This window comes from Pogona vitticeps, chromosome 6, assembly GCF_051106095.1.
Source record: "Pogona vitticeps strain Pit_001003342236 chromosome 6, PviZW2.1, whole genome shotgun sequence".
Lineage (NCBI taxonomy): Eukaryota > Metazoa > Chordata > Lepidosauria > Squamata > Agamidae > Pogona > Pogona vitticeps.
This window is the reverse complement of record NC_135788.1, coordinates 121,924,658-121,934,870: the sequence shown is the minus strand read 5'-3', so window position 1 is coordinate 121,934,870 and position 10,213 is coordinate 121,924,658. Positions and strand designations below refer to the sequence as shown.

The window sequence follows — 10,213 nt, the reverse complement described above, 5'->3', positions numbered from 1 at the left end:
TCTCTCTAATTCGAAATGTCTCTGTTTCTCTCTTTCCCTTTCCTCCATCTCAAATTGCCTCATCCTCAGTTCATGCTGTTGGGCTATGAGCATTTTTCTGAGTTCTGGGTTCTGTTCTCCCGTGCTGTCCTCCTGCACTGAGCCAAATTCATCCTCAGAACCTTGATCTACCTGGGGTTCCCTCGCTTCACCCATTTCTGCCATCTGGCTTCGAGTCAAGGGCATAATCCCCCCTCAGAACAGGCTGCTTTCAAAAGTCAAGCCTCAAAATAAAGCGACCACTTTTTTTTTCTCTTTTGCCTCAGAACCAGCCTTCTATAGATTGCTGCTGTTCTTTCAGCACTAACTTGCAACTGTTGCCAGCCAGAGTCCACCCCCTCTGCTAGGCCTCTCAGCAGACAGGCTAGATCACTGCTACTTCACTCAGCTTTGCCTCAGCCTTTTCCCGCCAAAACAGGTTGCCTCAGAGCTCCCTAATCTAGTCCCACCAATCTGAGGTCACACGTTCTTCCACTAGCCTACCTCCCCGTGAGGTAAGCCTAGAAGATTACCTACGCGCTCTCAGATTGTCCCTGACTAGACCCCCCCTTGCTCTGGGCACACTTGCCAAGGTTTTGCTGGACCACTGGACAACTGGACCAGTCGTATCCCACACGCTGGACACCAATCAATGTGACAACCCCAGACCTACTGGGATATGCCACAGTTTCACTAAGCTGCCACCAACCATTCCCTGTAAGGAGTCACACAGACCAGGAATGGATTTTTAACAAACAAAGGAATAAGGTTTATTTAAATAACACACAGGGAAAAATAAAATGATCAAGTGAATAAGATACAGTAACGTGGCTTAGTCTCAATCACACATACACCAGTTTGGTTCACACAGAACACCTTTACATAAAGCACAGACCCTGAACCTATCAGTTCTGGCTACCCCTAAAGACACCTGAACCTATCAGGTTGACACCAGTTTGGTTCACACAGAACACCTTTACATAAAGCACAGACCCTGAACCTATCAGTTCTGGCTACCCCTAAAGACACCTGAACCTATCAGGTTGGTACTGACTGACACACAGTAGTACCCTGTCTGACACACAGACTCCCACTCCAGCTTCTTCTTCTCAGCTCTCCTCCAGCTTCTCCTAACTTCTCCACACAAACTCCACATATATATACAGTACAGCCCCTCCTCCTGATGTCCCGCCTTCCACTCCCCATAGGATGGAACTTTCCCTCCAAACCCATGACAGACAGGTAACATCAGTGCTGTATGTAACAATGGCCACTGGTCCCATCCCCTCCTTGCAGACAGAAGGGGGAGATATGGAGACAGTGACAGATTTTACTTTCTTGGGCTCCATGATCACTGCAGATGGTGACAGCAGCCACAAAATTAAAAGATGCCTGCTTCTTGAGAGGAAAGCTATGAGAAACCTCGACAGCATCTTAAAAAGCAGAGACATCACCTTGCCAACAAAAGTCCGAATAAGTTATGGTTTTTCCAGTAGCGATATATGTGAGAGCTGAACCATAAAGAAGGCGGACTGCTGAAGAATTGATGCTTTTGACTTGTGGTGCTGGAGGAGGCTCTTGAGAGTCCCCTGGACTGCAAAGAGAACAAACCTTGAACAATATTACTATTGTTGCTTTTAATTTTATTATTACTGTTTTTATTCCATTTTTATTGTTAGCCACCCAGAGTAGACTTGTGTTTAGATGGGCGGGGTATAAATTTAACAAACAAACAAACCTATCCGTTCAGAAGGAGACCAACCCTGAGTGCTCCCTGGAAGGACAGATCCTGGAGCTGAGGCTCCAATACTTTGGCCATCTGATGAGATGGGAAGACTCCCTGGAAAAGACCCTGATGTTGGGAAAGTGTGAGGGCAAGAGGAGAAGGGGACGACGGAGGACGAGATGGCCGGACAGGGTCATCGAAGCTGCCAACATGAATTTGGCCCAACTCTGGGAGGCAGTGGAAGACCGGAGGGCCTGGCGTGCTCTCTGCTCCACGGGGTCACGAAGAGTCGGACAGGACTTAACGACTAAACAACAAAAGCAGCTTCACATCAAGGGGCCACCTCTCAAAAAGAAGACTCTTCTCCCTCAAGGTGGCCATAGTCAGAGAGGATCTGAGGGTGACCGGTAGTCCGGGCTTTCTGCTGAGGTGCTGATGGCCAGGGGAAAGGGGTGGCCCCCGCACCCTCTGGGCCCCCACGCCTCTGAGCCTTTTTCCTGGAACAAGCCGTCGGGTGCCTCTGTGGTTGGGGCCCCTGCCTCAGGGAGCTTCCTCTTTCTTGGTTGGGGGAAAGGGGAGGAGTTCGCCCCATTCAGGCTTTGAACAAGCGCCTCGGGCCCCCTTCTTCGGGCATTCAGGGCCAGTCTCCTTCCTGCACTGCCCTGGGCAAGGACAGGTCTCGCGGGACTGAGCCCACAAACCTTGGCACCAGAGGCAGAAGTCACTGTTGGGGCGGCGGCTGCTTCCAGGCGCGCCCGCTCCGGCTGAGCGCAGCCACCGCTGCCGGCGGACCTAAGCGCCATCTACTGGCGATGCAAGGAAGGGCCAGTCTTCCAGCGGTTTCTCACTGGAGATGCCAAACAGCTGGAAATCTGTGTGCTCTTCACTATGGGCAGCTGGAGAGGCTGCTCAGGAGGGACCCCCTGAGGCCTCTGCTCTGGGTGCCCTTGCTCCCCTCCTCCCCAGAGGCTGCTGGAAGGGAGGCGATGCCAAACCACTCCTGGGAAAGGCTGCTTTATGCCAGGAGGGCTGGGCTTCCAGGACAGAGCATCAGTGGCCAGAAAGGGGCTTTTGGTAGCCGCTGAGGGATTCCAGGCCAGCCTCCCTCCTCTTTGTCTATGAGCATATTGCCAGGCCTGGAATGTGCGAGAACTCAGTTACGCAAGGGGTTGTGTAATGTGCGGTTGGCCAAAAGTGCACACTCCCTGTGTGTGTCATGGAAAGGGGGGAGGGGGAGTTTCCCTGGGGGCCTCAAGCAGATCTGCTGAGTAAGAGAGCTGGACGTCCCAAATCCCAGGACAGCCCTTCAGTGGAGCAGATGCCTGAAAAAGCCCTGCTCCTGGATCAGACCACCCTGGAGCCATCTGGTTGGGCTCCCTCATCTGCAGGTGATCTGCTGGGAAGGAAGGGAGGGAGGGAGGAAGCAAACAAGCAAGCAAGCCAGCCAGCCCACTGGGCCCACCCCAGCATGGCCCCAGGCAGGTGGCATGGAGAGCCAGGCTGCCTTTGACCATGGAGGTTCTGCTAAGCTTCTGGGGATCACAGAGGGGCCTCCTCCCTCCCCCCTCCCTCCCACTTCCTTATCTGTGAATCTGTCTTGACTCTTTCCTAAAAGTGCCTAAAAGTTCGCACCATGAAGAACTTCATGGAAGGCCTATGGCAGCCACAGGAGTTTCCCAGCAGTTTCCCTGGTGAGAAGAAAATGATTTTATCTATCTTCTTTTATTTTATTTAAAATATTTTACCTTGCCTTTCTCCTAAGAAACCACCCAAGGTGGCTTACATCATTAAAACACAATATTAAAGCTAAGGACAGTGAGTCATGTGAATATTAAATGAATTAAAAACATGTTAACAATGTTAGGCAAAGCATTACTAAACCATAGTCAAAAGCAACAAAATGAAAAAACATCTCATTTAACAACCTCTCCTAGATAGTCTGTCACTAATGAAAATTCTGCCTGAAAAGAAAGGTCTTCACCTGCTTGAAGAAGGACAGCAAAGATGGGGCCAGTCTGGCCTCTTGTGGGAGGGAGTTCCAAAGTCTGGGAACAGCCACAGAGAAGGCCCTCCTCCCCCGTGTCCCCACCAAATGCGCCCAAATGAAGGTGATGGGAAGAAGAGAAACGCCTTAATGGCCTGATATTTGAGATGGCTCATAATAGGAGACACGGTCTTGGACCGAGGACATTTAGGACTTTATAGATTTAAACCAGCACCCTGAATTCCTCCTGGAAGTGGATCAGCAACCTGTGGAGCTGCGGCACCAGCACCTGCTTCAGTCATCACCTGCTGCCTGTGAAGAATTAGGAGCCAAGGCCTTTCTCCCTCCCTACCCAGGAGGAGCCATTGCTGCCCCTCTCCAGAGGACAGCATGAGATCCATCGGTGAGCCTGAGATGCGCTGGGCGAACAGGCCTAGGCCCCCTTCCCGCGGGGTCTGCAGCTGCACAAGGCAAGGGAAGGCCTCTCCGCTCCAGTGTGTGGGGTCTCACCGGAAGCTCTGGTACGCTGAGAAGCCCAGGCAGAGATGGGGCACTCCTGGCCCCAGAACAGCCTTGCCCCACGGCGGACCCCGCCCTGGCCCTTGACGGTTAGCAACAGGCCAGGATCCCACTGGGCTGTGCAGTGACTGGAGGGGCCCCTGGCAAGATGCCAGCCCTGCCCCCCATCCATGGGCTTTGTCCCATCTCTGGCCCTTTTGTGAGCAGCCCCCGCAGTTGCTCTTGAATCGGACATCAGGGTTCAGAGGCCTCCCCCCAAATCTCCATGGGATCCACTCAGGCTATGCAATCTTAAAAGGATGATGATGAACTTCATTATCTTATGATTCTTTGGTTTATTTCAGCCTTTCTCCTCTTTGGAAAAGTCTGAGCAATAGAACTGCATATTTAAAGAAGCAAGGAACAGTTGCATCACATTTCAGATTAACATAAAACCACAGAAAGCAAGCTGCATTTGTCTCAATTATTGCACAAGGCACCAACGGGACAATCGCCACCCACAGAAGGGGTGCGTGTGTGTCTCTTTATTCCCCCTCAGGGTAAACAGAGGAAGAGAAAGTCATAACTCCCTTGCATACACAAAGCCCCAAAGACAGTCCTCTGGATCTCTCCCTCCCTCCCTCCCTCTCTATCTCTCTCTCTCTCACACACACACACACACACAGAGACACACAGAGAGAGAGACAGAGACAGACAGACACTGCTGGGTTGTTTTGAAAGCTGGCAAGTGGACACACTGGCAAAACCCTGAGTATAAGTTAAGAGCACTTGGAGTGGATCCCGGGCAGGTCTGGGTCACCTGCCTGGGTCCATGGGCTTTCCTGAGAGCAGGAACAGCAGGCCAGAGGCCCAGTTTCCTGGCATGTTTGAGGCTTTGAAGGCAGTTTAAAAAAATGTGAGGACCACATTTCAAAGTCGATCTTGCCCTTGCTATCTGATTATTCACCCACCCCCCACCCCCACCCCGGCAGTCCCTGAGCACTGAACTCCTACATTGGGATTTGACTTGCAGGCCAAGCAGGAGGGAGGCTCTCCCCCCAAACATCCAGGGGAGAGGGAGCCCCCAGAAGCGCTCCCTTGAGATGCCAAGGTTCCTCCCTCACGGCAGCTTGTCTTCAGCAGATGGCTGTCAACACAAGAGGCTCCCACCCCCTTCCTTGGGCCAAGGCCAGGGATGGCGGTGTGGGTGGAGGGAGCTGGACAGGTGCAGCAACTCCTCTTTCGCAAAGCTTCCCCGTTTGCAGCAGTCCCCCCCCCGTCCCCATCCATGGCCCTTCCCTGTCGCCCTCCCACCTCTGCCATCCCGCTCATCTTGACTTGCGCTGATACCTGATCTTAAAGACGTGGACCGTCCCATTGCTCAGGGCCACCACGAAGCGCCCATCCCCAGCCACTGTGGCCACCCGCGGCCGGTCAAGGCTGTTGTCAGCCGTGAGGAAGGGCCCCAGCACCTCGCCTTTCTCAGAAAAAGCCACCACCTTGTTCTGTTCCCGCAACACCACATAGACTGTTCCCACGGCGTCGACACAGACAGCCCCTGGCTGGCACTCGCTCAGCTGCTCCTTCCGGCACTCAGCCACGAGGTCCCCTTCCCCACCGAAGAGCACCACGCTCTGCCGGTACCAGTCAGAGCCTACGAAGCCTTGTTTCCGGCTGGCCAGGAAGACCAGGCACCTCTCCTGTGTGCCCTCTGGCACAATCCTCTCCACCAGGCGCCCCTCCAGGTTGTACACCTCGAGGTGCCTGGCAACGCTCACCGCCAGGCGGTCTCCCCCAACGGCTGTCAGGGCGTGGCTGGCTTGCCCCCGCTTAAGGGCCTTTTGCCAGACGAGGGCCCCCTCTCCATTTAAGAGGTACAGCTGAGAGCCAGCTGTGAAGGCCACTTTGCTGCCCACAGCAGCCACACTGAAGGGAGCCACCTCGCTGGGCACTGGGACCGTGCCCTTGAAGTCCCCCTGCAAGGAAAAGCGCTTCAACTTCCGGTTCTGCTCATCGGCCACCAGGATCTCCCCACAGCCGTAGGGACAAAGGCCCGTCACCCGCGGGCGCTTCTTGTCAGTGGAAGTCTTCGCCCAGAAGCTGCACAAGAAGGTGGGCTTGGGGAGCAGCGGGGGAGCTTCTGTCCCCTTGGGAGGGGGAAGAGGGGCTTCCACGCGGCTGCCTGGCCCCCCACCTGGTGGCCCCTCCGGGCCGAGGGTTTCCCTGGAAGTGACAAAGGGACTGGGGAGGGCCTGCGGTTCAGGCCCCAGGAGTGGCACCGGCTGCTGCTGCTTCCGGGCTCCTCCGTTTGTGGCTCTCTCCTCTCTCTCCTTCCCCTCCCTCGCCTTCTCCTTCTGATCTTTCTCCTCCTCTGGTCTCCTCAGGGCCTGCTTGCCCTCCCTGAAGGCAAGGTGAAGGAGGGACCGGCTGCTCTGCAAATCTGAGCAGATCTCCAGCTGGGGCAGCCGGATGGCCAGGGGCTCCCAGGAAAAGTCCTGCAGCTGTCGCAGCCTCTCCGAGATCAGCTGCTCCAGCGAAACGATCTCTGGCTCCCGGCCCAGGCTGAGCACCTTCTGGGCAAAGGCCACCGTGCTGGAGGCCACTTGCTCCTGGAACTCCAGCTCCGAGCGCAGGACCTTCAGCAGCTTTCTTCCGTTCTTCCAGGCCCTCCGAGAGCTGGGCCAGCACTTCCTCCTGCTGGGCCAGCAGCTGCGCCACCACCCTGGAGCAGGTGCGCTCCACCGCTTCCCGGACGGCAACGCCATGGGCCTCAAGCACCCTCAGCTCCTCCTCCAGGCTAGCCCGTCCCCGTTGGATGCGCTGCACGGTCTCCTCGACGCCCACCAGGAGGCCGGCGATGATGGGGCGGCGAGCCTCCGCCGCTTCGGCCAGGGAGAGGCAGGGGTGCTGGAGGTGGGGGCCCAGCCGGCACTCTCGGCACAGCGGGGCGGCACAGGGGGTGCAGAAGAACCGCAGCTCCTCCCCGGCGTGCTCCTTGCACCGCGAGGCCTGCCGCTTCCGGATCTCCTCGTTGTACTCCCCAGAGAGGTAGCTCTCCATGTCTACCACACAGTGAGCGTGTGTGAGCCGGGAGCAGTGGTGGCCCCCGGTGCAGGCCTGGCACAGATCGTCGGCACAGTCCAAGCATCGAGAAACGGCCACCCGGTTAGCGCTTTGGCCGATGAGCCGGCAGGGGCTGCATGTGGGCTGTGCCTTCCCCGCAGGGCAGACAAGGTCCAGGAGCCCGTTGATGAAGAAGTTGGTCTTCAGGCCGTCCACGCCGCCCGGCGGGAGAGGCACCGACTGGCGGCACTCGGGGCACTGCAGGTCCTTCTTCCGCCCTGCCGCCAGCTTCTTCAAGCAAGGGTGGCAATAGGTGTGCAGGCAGGGCAGGATCTTGGGCTGCCGGAGGCGCTCCAGGCAGATGGAGCAGGTCAGGAAGCCGCTGGTCAGCGCCTCCGCGAGGGAAGGGGCTTTGGCAGCCATCGGTGGGGCTGAAGGGCGGCGGGCGGTTCTTGGTGGGAACCGGCGCCTGCAGGGAAGGAAGGAGGGAGAGAAACCTGGAGGTGGTACCCAGTAAGTAGTTGGAGCCCCACAGGCCCGTGAGGGGGGCCGGGTGGAGGCTGGGTCGGGCGGAGGGGGGAGGCCTCCCGAAAGAAAGAGCCCTCGGGGAGGCAGAGCAATGTCCAAGCAAGCCCACCGGGGGGGGGGGAGAGAGGCGCAAGGGCCCTCAGGGCTCCGAGTCAGGGTGCCGAAGGGCGTCTTTGCGCGCAAGCGGTGGGAGGGATCCTGGTGCGCGCGGCCCGTGGACCTCGGTCTTGGCCCAGGGAGCCCTGCTTTGGCCTGGCCCCGCTGGATCGGGGCCGCGAAGGGCGGGGTCAGCGGCCAAGAGGCCTCTGGCTGCGGCTCCCCGGATCCTCCGGGCAGGGCCAGAGGCGGGCCTGGCGCGCGGCGGGGCGGGACGGGACGGGACGGGGCGGGAGGGGACGGCCGGGCAGGGGAGGGGAGGGGAGGGGAGAGGAGGAGGTGCCCCTCTCGGTCGCGGGCAGGCCCCGGCGTGCTCACACGTAGGGTGGGGAGAGGGGACGAAGGGGGCGACCCACGAGGAGGGGATATGGGGCGTTCCGAGGGGGGGGAAGGTGGAGAGGCTGGGCGGCAAGGGGGTCAGCCGTCCCCTCGCCCTCCCGTCCGCTCGCCCGGGTGCTCCGGCAGGCCCGCTCCCGGCAGCGGGGCAGCGCAGCCCGAGGTCCCTCCCTGCTCCCGGGGAGTCTGGGGCGGTGGGCGCGCCTTACCAGGGCTCTGGCCGCCGGGCCGCCGCCTCCCTCGGCGGCGCTTCCTCCGTCCCCGGCCTGCCCCGGAGAGCCGTCCCCTCCCGCCCGTCGACGGTCACCTGCGCCGCCGCTCGCGCACGTAGGTCAGCTGGCGGGGCGGAAGGAAGCGAAACCGAAACTGGCCCCGGGAGAGGGAAGGGCGGGCACCGGAGGACGGAGACGCCTGGCTCGGTCTCCCAGAGCCGAGGAGCCCGGGAGACCTCTTTGGACCGGGCTCGCGGCTGTCCGGAGAGTCAGACATGGGGCCGTCTGGTCTCCTGTGGAAGGGAGTTCCAGAGACTGGGCGCAGCCACGGGAAAGATCCTCGGGGTGGTAAAAATTGGGAAAAGCATACAGTCCTTTGAATCTCTCACCTACGTAGTAGGTGGTCGTAAGTGGAATGCTTCCTCTGGAAGCAAAATTGACGAAACGGAGGCAGTCCTGCTTTGGACCCGTGGTGAGAAGGCGGAACCGCAGGAGAAGAAGCCATAATGCTGTAGGAAAAGAGGAAGGCCCAATACCAGATGGGTTGAGTACATGAAGGAAACCACAGGCTTGAATGTGCCAGAGCTGAGTAGGACTGTGAATGACAGAAGGACCTTCTGGAAACTACTGGTTCATAAGGTCAAGGAACATATGGGAGGCTTGTGAAAATCCCTGCCCTTCCCTCCAGAGGCTGTCAGGGCAGCTTATGCCTTGAAATGCCGGTGCATCTTTCAGATGCCACAACATGCGGAGGGGGAGGATTTTTCTTCCAGCGGCGGCCCTTCTTCTCCATTCTGGGTAAGGCCCTCAGGCGGGCGGCCCTGGAGAAAACAGCTGCACTTCCCTTTTCCTTGTGTGCCTGTGAAATTCCTTGGCTACAAATATGGTGAGACATTCAAGAAACGGTTTATCATTGCCACCTCCTGCCAGTTTCAAGGGAAATAAATGGGGATTTGAACCCAGTTCCTGAGTCCTAGTCCAGTGTTCTGCCCACCACATCACACGGGCATGTGAGAGGTGGGGAGGGAGCTGGGGCCCACAAGGACTAGCCCCCATCCCCTTTGTGCTGAAGCTCTGGGGCGTGAGCACCCCCTTGGCCCCCACGGCTCACCAGAGGAACACTGGCCTGCGGGGCTCCTCTGAGGCCAAGGGGAGTTGGCGCAGCTGCACGAACAAGCTGGGTCTTCCATCAGGGGGCCCCTGGTGCTCTCCGAGCATCGTGGACCAGCCAGAGCTCCAGTGGGGGCGCCTTCATTGAGTCTGGAGGAAGACCCAAAGCCACTCAGCTTTGGTAGCTCAGCAGCCCTCCTGAGTAGGTGGTTGATCAGATTCAGCCGGATATGTGTTGGTGAAAAGCAACATGGAGACGCCCTTGTGGACTGGAGAGTCTACCTGGGCTCAGGGGTCCCTGCTAAGACCAGGCCCTCCCTCCCTCCCTCCCTCCTACAGCAGAAAAGCTACCCTGGACATGGGTAAGTGGCGAGCCTGTGCAGCCTCGCTGGCCTGGGATGGAGCTGTCAGAGGGGACGGGTCAAGGGAGTAGCCACACACCCCCCTCCCAGAGAGGCTGGGTGGAAGCTGTCCCATTCCCAGGGGATCGGACACCTTCGCTGAGCAGGTGAAGACGCTCTCACCTGGATAAGGCAAGCTAGTCTTGGGACAATACGCTTCTGGCAGGTGGTTTCTTTCTGG

At 58.2% G+C, this 10,213-nt stretch overlaps 1 protein-coding gene across 1 annotated transcript; it reads right to left on the bottom strand.

Annotated features, from left to right (window-relative positions):
• Positions 1–759: 759 nt before the first annotated feature.
• On the bottom strand, positions 760–8,649 carry TRIM56 (tripartite motif containing 56). The gene is given in 3 exon segments (XM_020790491.3): positions 760–6,868; positions 6,870–7,758; positions 8,519–8,649. Coding segments are annotated over 2 exon segments (2,157 nt in total). The 5' UTR covers positions 7,713–7,758; positions 8,519–8,649; the 3' UTR covers positions 760–5,554.
• Positions 8,650–10,213: the final 1,564 nt, after the last annotated feature.